This window comes from Stenella coeruleoalba (genome assembly GCF_951394435.1).
Source record: "Stenella coeruleoalba genome assembly, chromosome: 21".
NCBI lineage: Eukaryota > Metazoa > Chordata > Mammalia > Artiodactyla > Delphinidae > Stenella > Stenella coeruleoalba.
Window position 1 is genome coordinate 25,955,478 of NC_137167.1, and position 20,198 is coordinate 25,975,675.

The following is a 20,198-nucleotide window of genomic DNA, read 5'->3' on the forward strand; positions in this document are numbered from 1 at the left end:
GCACCATAACAAACAGCACACCTGGGTCTTGAACATCACACAGTTACTTCCCTCAGTTCTGGAGGCTGGAGGTCCGAGGTCGAGGTGCCCACCGGGGAGGGGACACCGCGTCCCAGCTAGCAGGTGTGGGATGCCGTGTCCTCATGAAGAGCTGAGAGAAAGGGCTGTGGTCTCGTCCTCTCTTACAAGGGCACTGACCCATCCCGGGCCCCACCTCCACGACCTCATCCAGCCTAATCACCGGAAGGCGACCCCCAATATCTTCACACCGGGGGGCGGGGCTTTGACCTGCGAACGGGAGGGACACAGGCGCTCGGGCCACAGCGCAGCCCGTGAGGATGCGAGCGCAGGCGGTGGTAAGGGACCTGCTTTGCCCAGCCGGCCTGCCGTGTGACCGCGCCCTCTGCCCCGTGCAGTGCCCCTGCCCTCCGTGATCCCACACATGCACTTCGACGTCCAGTTTCTGGAGAAATTCGGTGTCACCTTCCGGAGGGAAGGCGAGACGCTGGCTCTCAAGTGCACGCTGCTGGTGACGCCGGACCTGAAGCGGGTGCAGCCGCGGGCCGAGTGGTACCGGGACGGTGAGTGTCGCGGCCTCCTGCACGCTCTGCACCCACACCCGCCGTGCTTGGGCTCGGACCCCGGCCTCACTGGGGTGATGGTGACCTGGCGCTTTCTCCACCTCCGTGACAGCTGCGGGCAGCAAAGCAGGCAAGCCTGGGGCAGCTTGGACCTGCGTTGACCTTGAACTTCCCTGGGAATGGGTTTAGCAGGGAGGCCTGGAGGTAGATGAGTCATGGGGGGTTGTTATAGCTCCATAAAGAGGGTCTCCGTGAGATTAGGAGGAATGAGCGGGGTGTCTGTGTCTTTATGTTTTTCCTTTGCTGAAACAGTAGCTACCATTTATTAGAGCTTGTTGCGTCCCGACTCTATTCTGAGTGTGATAACTCACTTGATTTTCATCAGGTCTTTGGGAGGGAAGTGTTGTCAACCCCCTCATAAGTGGGCAGCTGAGACAAGGAACTTCCTCGCCCTACCCCCGACCTCCGGGAAGTGGCAGGGCCGGGACCCCCCCATTCCCGGGGCCCTGCTCCACTGCTTCCGCCAGCCAGCATGGGCTGCCCTGTGCGGCTGTGGTGTGTGTGTGTGTGTGTGTGTGTGTGTGTGTGTAGTGTGGATGTGGTGTGGGTGTGGTGTGTGTGTGTGTGTGGTGTGTGTGGTGTGTGTGTGTGACGTGTGTGTGTAGTGCGTGGTGTGTGTATGTGGGGTGTGTGTGTGTGGGGTGTGTGTGTGTGGTGTGTGTGGGTATGTGGTGTGTGTGTGGTATGTGTGTGTGTGGTGTGTGGTGTGTGTGTGTGGTGTGTGTGTAGTGTGTGTGACGTGTGTGTGTGTATGTGTGGTGTGTGTGTAGTGTGTGTGGCGTGTGTGTGTGTGGTGTGTGTGTGGTGTGTGTGGTGTGTGTGTGGTGTGTGTGTGTAGTGTGTGTGGTGTGTGTAGTGTGTGTGACGTGTGTGTGTGGTGTATGTGTGTGTGTGTAGTGTGTGTGACGTGTGTGTGTGGTGTGTATGTGGTGTGTGTGTGTGGTGTGTGTGTACGTGTGGTGTGTGTGTGTGTAGTGTGTGTGGTGTGTGTATGTGTGGTGTGTGGTGTGTGTATGTGTATGTGGTGTGTGTGTGTGTGGTGTATGTGGTGTGTGTGTATGTGGTGTGTGGTGTGTGTGTGTATGTGGCGTGTGTGTGTGTGGCGTGTGTGTGTGTGGCGTGTGTGGGTAGACTGTGGAAGGAAGCTTCATCTCTGGCTGCTGCTTCTAAGGGAGGTCGCTCCCTATGGATTCAGTCACAGAACATCCTGCCTGTGTTTATTCAGGGCCTAACCCAATGCAGAACAGCACAAAGAGTCACACGCCATTCCTGCCCATAAGGTGTTTATAATCCAGTTGGGGAAAATACACAAAATGGTAAAGCAGAGCCTCTGTGAAGTGTAAGGAGTGTCCCAGAACAGGCTGTGATAATTTGCCAAACTCATGGCACTGGCCCCGCGCACTGTTAAAGTTAGCCAAGAAAGCAGGTTTGCGGTGATGATGGAGAGCTTTATGGAAAGAAAAAATAGGCCGTTGACAGATGAGAAGGGCTCTGAGCTGGCGGAGGGGGAGGGGGACCCCTGGGCCCAAGCGCAGAGGAGAGGAACAGGTACGCGTCCCAGGTGCAGAGGAGATGCCTGTGACCTTGCAACCCCCGGGAGTCCGCTGCTGGGATCCGAGGGCACTGGGCTTGTGCTCTTCGGTTGGAATAGGATAGTTGTGTCTGATTTTCATGGTCCGGGAGGGAGAGAGGAAGGGAGAGAGCCTCTTTGTGGTGGCAAAGGAGATTAATTTACCCTTTGCAATTCTAATTTAAGAGTTAAGTTCTAAGATTCTAAGTTACCCTTTCTGGAAATGAAATGGGTTCGAGGAGCGTTCTCCTAACATTCCCAGAGGATGTTGGCATGGATCTTAGAAGGTGTTGCCGTGACTGGGAAGTGCCCGGGATTCTGGGGACCCGCAGTTTCATAGTCTTGGCCAATTCCAATGGAACAGGCAGGTTCAAGGCTGCACCTGACAGGCTGTCCTCTCTGCACTTTCCAGTTACGGATGTTGGCAAATCAGTAGGTGAACAATAATTTCTCATGATTTTATTTTGTGTCTCCTTGATATCCAGTGTTGAGTATTTTTCGTCACTTACCTTGTTTCTTCTCCCGAAATTTGCCTCTTTGGTTCCGTCACCTTCTGACTGGTTCGTTGGCACTGTATTATTAATTTCTAAGGAACGCGGGTGGGGGACTTCCTGGTGTCAGCGTCTGGGTGAAGTGCGTTTCGAAGCCGCAGCAGGGCCCCTTGCAGACGAGTCCCGCCTTTCACACTCCGCGTGCTGACCTCTGTCCTGTCCCGCGTGTCCCGGTCCCCCCAGCCCCACGTGTGTGTTTGTGCTCCGGGTCAGGCTGGCGGGCACCTCTGTCCTCCGCGTGTGCCCCGGGTCCCTGCGTGTCCCTGAAGCCCGTCTCCCTTGATCGTCTTCCAGACGTGCTGCTGAAGGAGTCCAAGTGGATAAAGATGTTCTTTGGGGACGGCCAGGCCTTGCTGTCCTTCAGTCACCTCAACAAGGACGACGAGGGTCTCTACACCCTGAGGATCGTGTCCAGGGGAGGGGTCAGCGACCACAGCGCCTACCTGTTTGTCCGAGGTGCGCAGGCTACGGGTGGGGTGGGACGGGGCCCAGACGGAGCCCAAGGCTGCTCCCCAGAGATGGCCTGACCGCCGGGAGGTGTTTCCTGGGCGCGTCCCGATTACATCCGCGACATAAGCAGGTGTCACTGGGGGTGGAGCAGAGGCGGAGCTTTGTGTCCCTGTCGCTGATAAATTGCTGGAATTCGTAGGATGACTCCTTGGAGTGAACAGCCCCGAACTGCTGATTCTGGAGGAAATCCACGCGGGGAGTGGGGTGCGGAGTGGAAGAGCCCGTTCCCGGGCCACCTGGGCCTCCCTCCCCTCTTCCCCTGCTTAGGCCTTGTGACAGGGCCAGGGCCGTGGCAGGAAGGACTGACACTGTCATGACCACTGACTTCAGTCACATGTGTGTTTAAGACAGTAACCACGGGGGCCACACCTCCGGGGCGCTTACACCAGGAGACACGCGTGTTGTCATGTTTCATCCTCCCAGCAGCCCATGAGAGCCTGTCCATCCCACTCATGGAAAGGAAAACAAAGCTCGTGATATCCCAGGCACAGTGGTTGATGTTATACATATACGTGTATTTATCTTTATGTATACGTATAACATAGATATTTGTGTATTATCTATAAATGCCTATCATATATAGGCTTGTGGGTGTACATATTCATACGTGTGTCGATGTATACGTCACATATACACACGTTTATGTAAGGGATGTATAAAATGGATGAAATTATATATAATATTATATATATGTGTATGTGTACACATACATACAGGTGTATATATGTGTACACACACACATACATATTCACATATGTATATATAATCTAAAGTTCTTACAGCAGTTTTGGAAGAAAATATTCTCTCTTTCTCCAGGGAAGGTGTAGCGCGCAGAGGCCTGGGCACTTCTCTGGGAAGCAGGAGCTCGCCCCCTGCGAAGCCCCGGCCCTGTGTGCGGGGCAGTGAGTGCCCCCCAGCCGAGCCCTCACCCTGCACCGGCCCTGGCTCGTGCAGCGGCCTCGGGCATAGAGGCCCCTCCTGGCTGGGGCCTGGCCGGCCCCTCCTCGGACACCAGTCTCTTCTGGGTGGCCGGCGGCTGCTTTCCTGACCGGGACGCCCCTCTTCCTCTCCCCGCGGCCCTGGCCACTCTGCCCTCCATTCCCCACCCCTGCCTTCCCTGCCCTGTTCTCCGTGTCCCCTGCACCTGTATGCCCACCTCGGGCTCCAGGTTATATGTGCCTGGAATGACACCGTCAGTATATTATTTTTTTCCAAACCATTTCCGTTAGATCCCTGGGGTTTTAGACACGTCCACAAAGTTTTACCATTCTTATTTGGTTGGCGTTAAAATGTGCCTTCCATTCTCCGTGCGTGCCTTCTAGCAAGGAGTTTTGCCCCATGAAAGCACAGTAAAAGCAGTAGCTGACATTGCCTTGCTTGTGCAGCCAGCAGGAGGAAACTAATGCACGTATGGGGAGTTTAAGTGTTCTGACAACTTCTGAGGACTTGGAATATGAGAGACAATATTTGACTTGGTGTGAAGAAATCCTTAGTTTTAATATGCTGAGGAGAGGGGAACAAGAAAGTGTACAGTGCTTACACTGCTAAGAAGGTCCAGCTGCCCTAGGTCCTGAAGAAATGCACATTTTACATGGGGAAATTAAATGTGCAGTGTATTCACTTTCTAAATGGCTCTGTTGGCCTTCAGGGCCGCCGTAATTAACAGTTGAAAACAGACGTAATTGCACTGTGACCATAATTGGCGGTGGAAGGGGTGCATGGGTACGGACCCAAAGTGTGCTCACGACTTGCAGGAAAAAAAATCTAAGTCCTCAGACCTTCGGAGGACTCTGAAACACACAAGTGTCTAAGGTACCATCTCTCAGGTGTTCAAAAGGCCCCATTGTTATTATCATTACATCGGTCGGTTTTGGACGACATGACATTATGTGATGACATGCCATCAGCAGAAGGTGAACTTCAACTTGGATTCGTTTACGGAAAATCACAGACTGAGTGTGTCCTAGAGGACAGAGTGTTTCGAGTTTAAAGACTCATCAGTACATGTATGTCTCTTGTCACCAGTCCATCAAGGGCGTGAGGACTAGGCGGGGGAGGAGAGCAAGCAGATAGCTCACTGAGTTTGAAGAAGTTGTCAGCTGGCCTCAGCTGTCCCCCCCGCACCCAGGACCCTGATCACGTGACTCCCCTCTCCTCTCCCACCCCAGACGCTGACCCCCTGGTCACAGGGGCCCCTGGCGCGCCCATGGACCTGCAGTGCCACGACGTAAACCGGGATTATGTCATCGTAACTTGGAAGCCACCCAACACGACCAAGGAGAGCCCGGTCATCGGCTATTTTGTTGATCGGTGAGTGTCCACTGATTCCTCTGGGGATGGAAACGTTCCTCAAAAGAGTATTACCCAGGACGAGGTGTGTAGGTATTTCTCTGATCTCAAGTTTGTGACGCCGTTCTTGATGGGATATAGGTAACTTCACTATTTGGTTCTTAGTCACTCCTGGCTGGGTAATTGGAAAGTATCACCTGCCAGGCGGGGCCTCGTGTACCCACACGCGGTTCCGTGTGTGCTGGCTGAGGCTCAGTTTGCCTAACTGGCACCAGTATCAAATCCCACCCTGCCTCTCCAGGCTTGCTCTGAGCCCAGCCTGCAGGCTCCGCTGAGGGTCCAGCCTGGGGCTAGGATGGGGCTCCGGCCGGCAGGTCTGTGCTCAGCCCTGTTCCTCCCTCCGAGGACGAGGGCCTGGGCATGGTGACGTCGGGCGGAGGATGCCAGCAGGAATTTGACATGCAGTTTCTGTATTGACATTTCTCAACCTGGGAAAAATGGAGGTCAATCTTTTCTACATTTTCAGATTTCTGGTCAGGACTTAATATTTCCTAAAGACTTCCAAATTCCTCATGAGAAGCGTTCTAGAAAGAAACATCTTAACGTGATTGGAGTAGACGGTGAGCCAGCCTCGCAGCGAGGACTCACTTTGTGACCCGGTGGAGAAAGATGCATCTTTGGGACACCGGGTGAAGGACCGTTGATTTCCTGGGCCTAGGCAGCAGACGTGCCAGGGATTTTAGGGGCACCCAGAGATTTTGTGGTGTAAATTGAAAGAGAACCGTCAGGGATAGATCTGAAATAACCTTTGGAGGAGATTTTGCCTAAATGTTTTTGAAGGGGGGAATTGAGCTTCAGCTGTAAGTTAGAAAGACTCAGGGACGATACATTTCCTAGATAGCTCTGTCTTTTAAAGTTTATTTATACTACTATTTGTGTAAATCAATATTTCGACAGCATTCATTTTACCAGTGGGAGATGTTCTCCTGTTATAACTGTGATATATATATATATAATATATGCGCGTAATGTATGTATACAGCTCTATATACTTACTAGACTGATATAGTTGTTATTCTCTACTCTTATTTTTTATTTGAAGATGTGAAGTGGGAACTGACAGTTGGGTTCAGTGCAATGACCGCCCCGTGAAGATCTGTAAATACCCCGTAACCGGACTTTTTGAAGGAAGGTCCTACATCTTCCGCGTGCGGGCTGTCAACAATGCAGGGATCAGCCGGCCTTCCAGAGTCTCTGAGGCTGTGGCTGCCCTCGACCCCCTTGACCTCAAACCGTTACAAGGTAGGGCGCGCAGACTTCAAGTTCCAGCAGTTCTGTGTGATTTGTTCTTTCTCTTTTCCCCCCATCTTGTATCTGAGCCTCGAGAACATCTTCAGAGCTGAGCACAGCACAGCTGTGCCTCATGGGCTCCGGGTGGCCGTCAAGGTCACGTTAGGGGTGGGGATGCCAGGCTGACATTTACACCTTGAAACGAAGGTGCTTCATCTTCCTAAGGCTCTTCACTGAAATCCAGTTAAATTGGTTCAGAATTAGACTTTTCTTAGTCCACTGATATTGTAATTTCAACACATGATGAGGCTCAGAAGGCAGTGAAGCCAAGCCCCTCCCTTTCTGAATTTTAATTTCACGTGACCCAGATTCCTTAACGGGATTGGGCCCTTAATTATGGTTTTAAGTGGGTCACTGCATTTTCCTTACCTGCGTGGCCTTCGGAGCACAGGCTCCGGACGCGCAGGCTCAGCGGCCATGGCTCACGGGCCCAGCCGCTCTGCGGCATGTGGGATCTTCCCGGACCGGGGCACGAACCCGCGTCCCCCACATCGGCAGGCGGACTCTCAACCACTGCGCCACCAGGGAAGCCCCCGGCGTGGCCTTTTGAATCCAGTACAAAGAGCCAAGAAGCACTGGATCTCTGAGACCACTTCCAAAACATCAACTGTGAGGACCTCAGAGTAGTGCGAATGATGTCATCGTAATACAAAGGTGATTCTGGGGGCTTCCCTGGTGGCGCAGTGGTTGAGAGTCCACCTGCCGATGCAGGGGACACGGGTTCGTGCCCCGGTCCGGGAAGATCCTACATGCCGCGGAGCGGCTGGGCCCGTGAGCCATGGCCGCTGAGCCTGCGCGTCCGGAGCCTGTGCTCCGCAACGGGAGAGGCCACAGCAGTGAGAGGCCCGTGTATTGCAAAAAATAAAGGTGATTCTGGGAATCCAGCGCTTTCTGGACGTCAAATTCAGCACTGACCTTTCTCTCCGCAGCAGTCCACTGGGAGGGAGATAAAGAAATCGTAATCTATCAGGAGGACCTTGAAGGTAAGGAACTCGTTACCATTTCCTTTCAGCTGCTTATACCCTAGGGATTTAGGGTTGTAATTAGAGAGTGGTGGGTACACTCTTCACATGTAAAAATAAAAACTGTGGGTCAAGCTTAAGGTCTATGGAATTTAAAAAGTCAGCAGGGCAGAGGGCGGGAATGAAAGTGAGAGTGGAGGTCAGTGGAGTCCTGGCTTCATGGCTTCATGTGGGATCTCTCAGGCATCCTCGGGGACCTACAGAGGAGTAACCAGACCCAACCTGAGACTTGAGTCCTGGCCGAGGCTGGGGTCCTTTCTCCCAGACTCCACGACTGAACAGTATTTTATTTTATTATTTTTTTAAGCAAAAATTTTATTTCTAACATTTTGACTAAAAGGGACTAGTTTTCTATCAAATAATGTCCCTGTGGTTTGAAAGTTTGCATTTCCTTTTTTCTATTGGATTTTGTGCACACTTCTTCTTAATAGTCCTTAGATATCTGGGAAGATAAATTTACTGAGAAGGAGAATCTAGCATCATTAACCAGGAATCCAAAGATTTTAATTGGAATTGTAACTACAGTTCACAGAGGACAGTGAGTGAAAACTTAAAAATTAGTAAGTCAGAAAGAGAAAAACAAATATCGTATATTAACGCATATATGTGGAATCTGAAAAAACTGGTATAGAAGATCTTATTTACAAAGCAGAAATAGAAACACAGACATACAGAACAAACGTATGGATACCAAGGGGGAAGGGGGGGATGAATTGGGAAATTGGGACTAACATATATACACTATTGATATTATGTATTAAATAGATAACTAGTGAGAACCTACTGTATAGCACAGGGAAGTCTACTCAGTGCTCTGTGGTGACCTAAATGGGAAGGAAATCCAAAAAAGGGGGGATATATGTATACTTATAGCTGATTCACTTTGCTGTACAGTAGAAACTAACACAACATTGTAAAGCAACCGTACTCCAATAAAAAGTTAAAAAATAAAATAAAGTCTTAGTTAAAACCTCTGCTTCCAGAAAAACTCAGAAACTGGGAAAGATGCCCAACAAGTAAGTAACAAAAGAAAACAATTTAGGAAAGGTGGATGTTATGACCTCCTAAACAGCTCATGAAAACACAGACGTTTGAGTGAGTAAAAAATGGCCCAGTTATATTAGAAGAGATGTTTGCTGCAGGAGACCAGCCTGTATAAAATACGTATTTTGGGGGGAATTTTTGAATTTTATTTTATTTATTTTTTTATACAGCAGGTTCTTATTAGTTATCCATGTTATACATATTAGTGTATATATGTCAATCCCAATCTCCCAATTCATCATACCAACCCCCCACCACTTTCCCCCCTTGGTGTCCATACGTTTGTTCTCTACATCTGTGTCTCAATTTCTGCCCTGCAAAACCGGTTCATCTGTACCATTTTTCTAGGTTCAACATATATGCATTAATATACGATACTTGTTTTTCCCTCCTAGCAATGGCTTCTTTTTTTTTTTAACATCTTTATTGGAGTATAATTGCTTTGCATTGTTGTGTTAGTATCTGCTTTATAACAAAGTGACTCAACTATACCTGTACATATATCCCCATATCCCCTCCCTCTTGCGTCTCCCTCCCACCCTCCTTATCCCACCCCTCTAGGTGGTCACAAAGCACCCAGCTGATCTCCCTCTGCTATGCGGCTGCTTCCCACTAGCTATCTATTTTACATTTGGTAGTGTATATATATGTCAATGCCACTCTCTCACTTCTTCCCAGCTTACCCTTCCCCTTTCCTGTGTCCTCGAGTCCATTCTCTACGTCTGCGTCTTTATTCCTGTCCTGCCCTAGATTCTTCAGAACCATGTTTTTTTCCTTTAGATTCCATATATATGTGTTAGCATATGGTATTTGTCTTTCTCTTTCTGACTTACTTCACTCTGTATGACAGACTTTAGGTCCATCCACCTCACTACAAATAACTCAATTTTTTTCTTTTTATGGCTGAGTAATATTCCATTGTATATATGTGCCACATCTTCTTTATCCATTCATCTGTCGATGGACACTTAGGTTGCATCCATGTCCTGGCTATTGTAAACAGTCCTGCAGTGAACATTGTGGTACATGACTCTTTTTGAATTATAGTTTTCTCAGGGTAGGTGCCCAGTAATGGGATTACAGGGTCATATGGTGGTTCTGTTTTTAGTTTTTTAAGGAACCTCCATACTGTTCTCCATAGTGTCTGTATCAATTTACATTCCCACCAACAGTGCAAGAGGATTGCCTTTTCTCCACACCCTCTCCAGCATTTATTGTTTGTAGATTTTTTTTTTTTTTTTTTCTGTATGTGGGCCTCTCACTGCTGTGGCCTCTCCTGTTGTGGAGCACAGGCTCCAGACGCGCAGGCCCAGCGGCCATGGCTCACGGGCCCAGCCACTCCACGGCACGTGGGATCCTCCCGGACCAGGGCACGAACCCGTGTCCCCTGCATTGGCAGGCGGACTCCCAACCACTGCGCCACCAGGGAAGCCCTGTTTGTAGATTTTTTGATGATGGCCATTCTGACCAGTGTGAGGTGATACCTCACTGAAGTTTTGATTTGCATTTCTCTAACGATTAGTGATGTTGAGCATCCTTTCGTGTGTTTGTTGGCAATCTGTATATCTTCTTTGGAGAAATGTCTATTTAGGTCTTCTGCCCATTTTTGGATTGAGTTGTTTGTTCTTCTGATATTGAGCTGCATGAGCTGCTTGTATATTTTGGAAATTAATCCTTTGTCAGTTGCTTCGTTTGCAAATATTTTCTCCCATTCTGAGGGTTGTCTTTTTGTCTTGTTTATGGTTTCCTTTGTGGTGCAAAAGCTTTTAAGTTTCATTAGCTCCCATTTGTTTATTTTTGTTTTTATATCCACTTCTCTAGGAGGTGGGTCAAAAAGGATCTTGCTGTGATTTATGTCATAGAGTGTTCTGCCTATGTTTTCCGCTAAGAGTTTTATAGTGTCTGGACTTACATTTAGGTCTTTAATCCATTTTGAGTTTATTTTTGTGTATGGTGTTAGGAAGTATTCTAATTTCATTCTTTTACATGAGGCTGTCCAGTTTTCCCAGCACCACTTATTGAAGAGGCTGTCTTTTCTCCATTGTGTATTTCTTGCCTCCTTTATCAAAGATAAGGAGACCATATGTGCGTGGGTTTATCTCTGGGCTTTCTATCCTGTTCCACTGATGTATATTTCTGTTTTTGTGCCAGTACCATACTGTCTTGATTACTGTAGCTTTGTAGTATAGTCTGAAGTCAGGGAGCCTGATTCCTCCAGCTCCATTTTTCGTTCTCAAGATTGCTTTGGCTATTCGGTCTCTTTTGTGTTTCCATACAAATTGTGAAATTTTTTTTCTAGTTCTGTGAAAAATGCCAGGGGTAGTTTGATAAGGATTGCACTGAGTCTGTAGATTGCTTTGGGTAGTATAGTCATTTTCACAATGTTGATTCTTCCAATCCAAGAACATGGTATATCTCTCCATCTGTTTGTATCATCTTTAATTTCTTTCATCAGTGTCATCTAGTTTTCTGCATACAGGTCTTTTGTCTCCTTAGGTAGGTTTATTCCTAGGTATTTTATTCTTTTTGTTGCAATGGTAAATGGGAGCGTTTCCTTAATTTCTCTTTCAGATTTTTCATCATTAGTGTATAGGAATGCAAGAGAAATCAATGTTTTTGATTTTGATTTTGATTCCATGTCCCCTGCATTGGCAGGCAGATTCTCAACCACTGCACCACCAGGGAAGCCCCCCTTGTATGTTATTTGTTGCTCTTCCCTTCCTGCTTTTAATATTTTTTCTTTGTATTTAATTTTTGATAGCTTGATTAATATGTGTCTTGGCGTGTTTCTCCTTGGATTTATCCTGTATGGGACTCACTGCGCTTCCTGGACTTGACTGACTATTTCCTTTCCCATGTTAGGGAAGTTTTCAACTATAATCTCTTCAAATATTTTCTCAGACCCTTTCTTTTTCTCTTCTTCTGGGACCTCTATAATTCGAATATTGGTGCGTTTAATGTTGTCCCAGAGGTCTCTGAGACTGTCCTCATTTCTTTTCATTCCTTTTTCTTTATTCTGCTCTGTGGTAGTTATTTCCACTATTTTATCTTCCAGGCCACTTATCCATTCTTCTGCATCAGTTATTCTGCTATTGATTCCTTCTAGAGAATTTTTAATTTCATTTATTGTGTTGTTCATCATCGTTTGTTTGCTCTTTAGTTCTTCTAGGTCCTTGTTAAACATTTCTTGTATTTTCTCCATTCTATTTCCAAGATTTTGTATCATCTTTACTATCATTATTCTGAATTCTTTTTCAGGTAGTTTGCCTATTTCCTCTTCATTTGTTTGGTCTGGTGGGTTTTTACCTTGCTCCTTCGTCTGCTGTGTGTTTCTCTGTCTTCTCATTTTGTTTAACTTACTGTGTTTGGGGTCTCCTTTTTGCAGGCTGCAGGTTCGTAGTTCCTGTTGTTTTTGGTGTCTGTTCCCAGTGGGTGAGGTTGGTTCAGTGGCTTGTGTAGGCTTCCTGGTGGAGGGGACTGGTGCCTGTGTTCTGGTGGATAAGGCTGGATCTTGTCTTTCTGGTGGACAGGGCCCCATCCAGTGGTGTGTTTTGGGGTGTCTTTGAAGTTAGTATGATTTTAGGCAGCCTCTCCGCTAATGAGTGGGGTTGCGTTCCTGTCTTACTAGTTGTTTGGCATGGGGCATCCAGCATTGGAGTTTGCTGGCCATTGGGTGGAGCTGGGTCTTAGTGTTGAGACAGAGATGTCTGGGAGAGCTGTCACCGATTGCTATTACTTGGGGCCAGGAGGTCTCTGCTGGTCCAATGTCCTAAACTCAGCTCTCCCGCCTCAGAGGCTCAGGCCTGACACCAGGCCAGAGCACCAAGACCCTGTAGGAAAGAGAGAAAGAGAGAAAGAAAGAAAGAAGGAAGGAAGGAAGGAAGGAAGGAAGGAAAGGAGGGAGGGAGGGAAGAAAAGAAACAAAACGAAATAAAGTTATTAAAATTTAAAAAAATTATTAAAATTTAAAAAGTAATTAAAAAAAGAAAGAAGACAGCAACTAAACCAAAAAACAAATCCACCAATGATAACGAGCTTGAAAAATTATACTAAAAAAAGACACACACAGACACACACAGACACACACACACACACACACACACACACAAACGGACAGATATAACCCTAGGACAAATGGTAAAAGCAAAGCTATACAGACAAAATCACACAAAGAAGCATACACATACACACTCACAAAAAGAGAAAAAAAGGAAAAAAATGTATATATAAATCAACAAAAAGGAAGAGAGCAACCAAATCAATAAACAAATCTACCAATGATAATAAGCTCTAAATAGTAAACTAAGATAAGCATAAAACCAGAAACAAATTAGATGCAAAAAGCAAACCCCAAGTCTACAGTTGCTCCCAAAGTCCACCTCCTCAGTTTGGGATGATTCGTTGTCTATTCAGGTATTCCACAGATGCAGGTACATCAAGTTGATTGTGGAGCTTTAATCCGCTGCTCCTGCGGCTGCTGGGAGGGATTTCCCTTTCTCTTCTTTGTTCTCACAGCTCCCAGGGGCTCAGCTTTGGATTTGGCCCCGCCTCTGCGTGTAGGTCACCTGAGGGCGTCTGTGCTTCGCTCAGACAGGACGGGGTTAAAGGAGCAGCTGATTCGGGGGCTCTGGGTCACTCAGGCCGGGGGGAGGGAGGGGCACGGAGTGCAGGGCGAGCCTGCGGTGGCAGAGGCCGGCGTGACGTTGCACCAGCCTGAGGCGTGCCGTGCGTTCTCCCGGGGAAGTTGTCCCTGGATCCCGGGACCCTGGCAGTGGCGGGCTGCACAGGCTCTCCGGAAGGCGGGCATGGAGAGTGACCTGTGCTCGCACACAGGCTTCTTGGTGGCGGCAGCAGCAGCCTTAGCGTCTCATGCCCGTCTCTGGGGTCCGCGCTGTTAGCTGCGGCTCGCGCCCGTCTCTGGAGCTCGTTTAGGCTGTGCTCTGAATCCCCTCTCCTCGCGCACCAGGAAACAAAGAGGGAAGAAAAAGTCTCTTGCCTCTTCGGCAGGTCCAGACTTTTCCCCGGACTCCATTCTGGCTAGCCGTGGCACACTAACCCCTGCAGGCTGTGTTTACGCCGCCAACCCCAGTCCTCTCCCTGCGCTCCAACCGAAGCCCAAGCCTCAGCTCTCAGCCCCGCCCGCCCCGGCATGTGAGCAGACAAGCTTCTCGGGCTGGTGAGTGCCGGTCGGCACCGATCCTCTGTGCGGGAATCTCTCCGCTTTGCCCTCTGCACCCCTGTGGCTGTGCTCTCCTCCGCGGCTCCGAAGCTCCCCCCCCTGCCACCCGCAGTCTCTGCCCGCCAAGGGGCTCCTAGTGTGTGGAAACCTTTCCTCCTTCACAGCTCCCTCCCACTGGTGCAGATCCCGTCCTTATTCTTTTGTCTCTGTTTATTCTTTTTTTTTTTGCCCTACCCAGGTACGTGGGGAGTTTCTTGCCTTTTGGGAGGTCTGAGGTCTTCTGCCAACGTTCAGTAGGTGTTCTGTAGGAGTTGTTCCACGTGTAGATGTATTTCTGATGTATTTGTGGGGAGGAAGGTGATCTCCGCCATCTTGAAGGTCCCTCTTTTGATCTTTTCTAATCATTTTACTGTTGGTTGGTGTCTTCCTACAAACATTTAAATTAATATCCATGCTCTCCTTTTAATATCATCCAAATCTTCCTATCTCTCTTGAGTTGCTCGATGGAAAAGTAGACACCTCATTCTTGGAAAGGCCAGAATAGGCTCTTGCAGATATAATGAGATGGTTTTTGTTCTGCTATTATATATCCAAGCATTTACCGCACTGTTTTGGATGAGCTCATTTGTAGCTAACGCATTGAATTCATCCTTTGCTCTGAATGCCGCAAACTCATTTACAGTTGTCCATTCTCTTGAATTCTGTCCTCTTGGGCGTTCTAACAATTCCGAACAAACTTTACGTTTCACTGATGTAGAGGCGAGTCTCTGGGGCAGGTTCTGGAGGCTGTGGTCAATAGAACGAAAAGCTGGGTTTGGGATTCGAAGGCCTAGGCTTGGACCCCTGCAGAGCCGCCCACTAGCTGTGTGATCTTGGGAAAGCACTGTGTTTTCCTGAGCTCGTTTCTGAGCTGTGTTTCCATCTCATATGTCCACCTTCATCCGGTGTTGACGTGGCTCGTTAGAACAGGGCTCCAGAGGAGCATCGTGACCCGGAGGCAGAGGCAAGCGCAGGACCCGCCCCCAGCAGCGCTGTGGTCAGCCCACCCCGGAAGGCACGTGGCCGTGCCGCTCTTTTTGTTTTGCCTCCATTTGCTTTTTCTCTCTCTGAGGACCCTCTCAGCGGTTGGAGTGTTAGTAACAGACATCAGTTTACTTCCTTGGTCCTCCCCTTGGCTCCCGGGGCCAGTTTGCATGTCCTCTTGTTCTGTCCGGGGCTGGGGTCATCTGCAGATCTCCAAGGCTCATTAGTGCATGGCCCCGGGTGGGGCGGAGAGTCCGCATAACCCAAGCCTCCTCCCGGATCGGGGAGTCCCTGCTGACAAAAGCCGGATTCTTCCTTCTTGTCTTGGCCTCAGATAAAGTGCTCCTTATTCCATTTTCCTCTGGGTCTCGAAGTTAGGTGCCAGGTCTAAACACAGCGAGGCGTTCAGATCTGAACGTGCAGGAGAGGCGACGCTGCACTGGTGTGTTCCCACGCCCACGCTGCTTTATCACGTGCGTCATTTCCCCTCTGCCCCCCTTTGTCCTGTGTCATCTAGTACCTCTGAGGTGCACCGCCACTCAGCTTGGAAGCTTGTCTGCGCCACCCAAGGGTGGGTGATCTGTGTCTTCTCTCTTTAGGGCCTCTCCCTGGGTCTCTTTAGGTGTGGACACGGCAGGTGGATGCAGAGAAGGCGTGTAGGGTGTGGCGGGGCCCTGCTCTGCCCGGCACACTTGGCACCTTTCTGGACATTCTCTCGCTCCTTGTTTGAAACCCAACCCATTTGCCAGATGCTCCCGGGTAAGCCCACGGCTGTGCCTCTGCGCCCCTGTTGCCTGTCAAATGTGATGAGCGCGGTAACAGGACTCTAATGAAATGAAACCCAGGCTTGTTTGGGCCGTTTCCACGCGGCTGTTAAATTCCTCCCCAGCAGTGCAGTCCAGAGGGAACCATTGGATCTTCAGCAGGGCTCCCAGGTGTCCTGGGGACGTTTTGAACCATCTTAATCTTGTGCTAATCTAATTGGAAGCTCATAATATTTTGTATCGCAATGACTGGGACTGTGCGTCTGGAAAACCTCCACCCCTCATGAAAAGTTCTCACATCCAAACATAACACGCCTGACACCTAGCATTTTTTTTTTTTTTTTTTTTTTTTGCGGTACGCGGGCCTCTCACTGTTGTGGCCTCTCCCGCTGTGGAGCACAGGCTCCGGATGCGCAGGCTCAGCGGCCATGGCTCACGGGCGCAGCCGCTCCGAGGCACGTGGGATCTTCCCGGACCGGGGCACGAACCCGTGTCCCCTGCATCGGCAGGCGGACTCTCAACCACTGCGTCACCAGGGAAGCCCCACCTAGTATTTTATTAAAAAGAGACGTGTGTCAGAAGAGACGCAGTGGGCTTCTTTGATGCGACTGTCCTATTATAGTTACTTGCTAATTGGTATCATGCTGGAATTTTAAGTATATAGACATAGATGTGATGCTTGTGGATGTGGAACAAATCTACCCAGGAAGGGAAGCCATGTGCTTTGGAAGTCGCTATATTGTTTCCATGCTTTAAGGGCATAATGAAAGGAAAACAACCAGAGAGGGCCCTTAGAGAAAGTACGACCCCCATCTTGGAAGGCTTCCCTGCTGCAGAACACCATTGCTGGTACCTTCTCTGCACAAATCCCCCATACAGTCAGAGCTGCATTTCTGGTTAAATGCCCTGTTTCTTCTGGGTGAATTCCTCTCCCACTTCCAGCTGAAATTCTGGATGAATTTTGGGTTAGATTCCTTTCTTATGAATTGGCTTATATTGGAAACAGAAGTAATTGGACGATCTTTACCAGTTCATTATACTTTGGCTCTGGAAAAATAGTCCTTGCAGTTTGCTCGCTTTCCCAGAATAGAAATGAAACAAAAGCCGACACTGATCCGTGAGGCCTTGAATGCCTGGAAAGTAGCCGAGGGTCGTGCTCCCAAGATGGGCTGCGGCAAGCGGGCGGACCCGGCTCCTGTCAGCGCTCACGGTGTTGATTCCTCCTCCAGGTGATGTTCAGGTTCCAGGACCTCCCACCAACGTCCACGCCTCAGAAATCAGCAGGACATATGTCGTCCTCAGCTGGGACCCACCTGCCCCCCGTGGCAAGGAGCCGCTGATGTATTTCATTGAGAAGGTACACCCCGGGTGGGTTTCCTGAAGCAGCAGATCTCTGTAGGCTTTCCCGTGGTGCTGTGTCGTGTGTTTTAAGGATGGGCAGCTCTCAGATCAGTTATTTAACGTGAAGCTGCAGACACTGGCTGAGCTGTGAATGCCTGAGGGGTTCTGTGAGGGGCGTGGCATCCGAGGAGCAGGTCCCGCTCAGGCTGTGCCGCCCTCCGCGGGGGCCGGTCAGGCTCCCGGCTCCCCGCTGTACACGAGGGCCTCGCACTGAGGCGGCCGCCAGCTTTCTTCCTGCTGGAACATTCTAGGCTCCCAAGTTCTGAGGATTCCGGATGTGGGCAGGGGGACAGCCGTCCCGGCTCTCAGTTTGCTCATAAGCCGAGTGGCCACTTGGTGGCGATCGTGTTGAGGAATTCACACTTCAGATGGCGAAGGGTTACACAGAATCATTGGTTTGCAGACTTTTTAGATCTGGACGCGTAGGAAGAAATAGTTTGTGTCTGCAGACACACACACACACACACACACACACACACACACAGAATGTACATCACCAACTAAATTTCAAACACAGTATCCTTACTCCGTGCCATGTGTTCTCTCTCCTGCTTTGAGATCCAACTGCACTAAAAATGCAGGTTGTGACACAGTCATTCAGATCGCTGGCCTGTGATTGGGCTGTGGACCATTGTTGAAAAACCTGTATAACCATATGAGTCCTGTAACTGTGGTTTTGTGATACTAAATTTATATTACAATGCACTAGGCAATCCAATACGTGTAATATACACATAAAGTCTATAACTCTTAATGTGAGCATATATCTCTCATACAGTAGTAATGTGTAATACAACAAGGTGAAGGAAGGCAGAATGGAAATGAACGGTTTTCAGGCTCCAGACGGTATAATGACCCTCAGCTTTCTCTGCTTATCTGCAAGGCTTACCTGTGGGCAGAGTCAAGTGTTAACTTCTTGCTGCTGGGTGCTAGCTTGTTGTTTTGCATCATGAAAATCTAGTGGTCAGCCCTCCCAGGAGGAAAGGCGCTTTCTCAGGCCCTCTTCAGAGACATTTTCCTACTCACCTACCCAGTGCTGGAAAGACCAAGTTTCAGCAAACGCATTTAAAAATCTTTTAAAATTTTAAATTATTTTTTATTGAAACGTGGTTGATGTACAGTATTATGTTGGTCTCGGGTGTAGTATGTAGTGATTTGACATTTGCATACATTATGAGGTGGTCACCACAAGTTTAGTTACCATCTGTCCCCATACAAGGTAATTACAGTGTTATTGACCATCTTTCTTCTGCTGTACATCATATCCCTCGACTTATTTACTACAGGACTGGGGGTCTGTACCTCTGACTCCCCTTCCCCTATTTCACCCCCCACTAGCAAACCCACTTTTAAAAAGAGGCCTGCCTCGGGCTTCCCTGGTGGCACAGTGGTTGAGAGTCCGCCTGCCGATGCAGGGGACGCGGGTTCGTGCCCCGGTCCGGGAAGATCCCACATGCCGCGGAGTGGCTGGGCCTGTGAGCCATGGCCGCTGAGCCTGCGCGTCCGGAGCCTGTGCTCCGCAACGGGAGAGGAGAGGCCACAGCCGTGAGAGACCCACGTACCGCAAAAAAAAAAAAAAAAAAGAGGCCTGCCTCACAGAGGGCACCCTTGCATTCCCTACCCGCTGCCACGGGTGGTGAGCAGCAATACAGGGTGTGTGATCAGGGAGAGGAAGCTTCCAGGACAGCCTGAGGGGAGCCGTGGTGTCCAGGGACTCCGGGAGGGAGGGGCAGCAGGGAGCCCGGGAGGGAGCTGGACTGGGCTACTCCCCAGTGAGCTGGCCGGGCGAGGCACCCACCTCTCTCTGTTGCTCACGGAGGACGGTCCTGCCCCAACGCGTCCAAGGTGGTCTTTGGGGGCCTTAGTCCCTATCAGGCCTAAAAGGAACCACAGGGATGAGTCAGCGTCCTCTGTCTAGTCCTGTATTTCCACTTTATGTCACGACCAGGCACAAGATGCTAGGAACGGCGGCGCTCTGGTTAATAGCTTGGCATCTGAGCACAGTTTGAAGCACGCGTCTTCCCCCGAGTGAGCTCTGCTTGGAAAACCCACGTGTGGCCACAGCCCAAGGTGCACGGCCTGTCCTGTCCACGTTGGGCTCATGTGCTGAGAGTTTGGCTGGGTGAAGGGAGTGGTGCCCTGCGGTTCTTGGGGTGCAGAACCCGAAGAACTTCCTCCAGCCCTGCTTAGAAGATGGGCACTAGCTTTTCTAGAAGCTTGGCTGTAAGACCTGAGCAGTGTTTTCCCCACTCCCTCCCTGTCTTGCCTCCTTCAGCTCCAGGGTCCTTTTCTCCCATCGGCCCAGCTGAGTGTGCCCAGGGTTCCCCTGCTGCCCCTCCCCCTGCTCTCCAGATGGCGAACATACTCGGGCCCAAGGAGGCCTCTGACTGTGGACGCCTGCGTCCGTCCAAGAAAGCCACTTCACTTTTGCTGAAATGAGAGAAGACTTCTCTAAACAGGGATCTAATTTCTAGAAGCCTGGGTTGTTCGAAATGCTTTCCCAGTCCTTTCTGGCAGCCTTAGTGGGGTCAGTGTACACCCAACTTTTACTGCCTCAGGATTCCTTTCACAAAGGGGGCTTATCTCTATAGGAAAAAACTAAATTAGACATGTAATCCCAGTTTTAAAAGTAATTGCCAATGATAAAACTTAAATACGCAGCGTAGAAAATTTGGAAAACACGTATATGTTATATAGAACAAAATGAAAATCACCGATAATTTGATCACGCAAAATAGTCATTATTAACATGTGGGACATATTTAGTCTTTTTCTCCATCGGTTTTTATATCTTGATATCTCATACGTACAACTGGCATCCTGTATTACATTTAACAAAATGATACAATTCCTC

General features: G+C 49.3%; 1 protein-coding gene across 1 annotated transcript in view; it reads left to right on the top strand.

Moving 5' to 3' along the window:
- The window catches only part of MYOM2 (myomesin 2), a 74,987-nt gene that overhangs the window by 14,156 nt on the left and 40,633 nt on the right, over positions 1-20,198 (top strand). The window contains exons 8-13 of the mRNA XM_079909385.1: positions 417-581; positions 3,057-3,218; positions 5,441-5,582; positions 6,664-6,863; positions 7,841-7,894; positions 17,173-17,300. Of these exons, the coding sequence (XP_079765511.1) occupies positions 417-581; positions 3,057-3,218; positions 5,441-5,582; positions 6,664-6,863; positions 7,841-7,894; positions 17,173-17,300 (851 nt within the window). The remainder of the gene's footprint in view (positions 1-416; positions 582-3,056; positions 3,219-5,440; positions 5,583-6,663; positions 6,864-7,840; positions 7,895-17,172; positions 17,301-20,198) is intronic.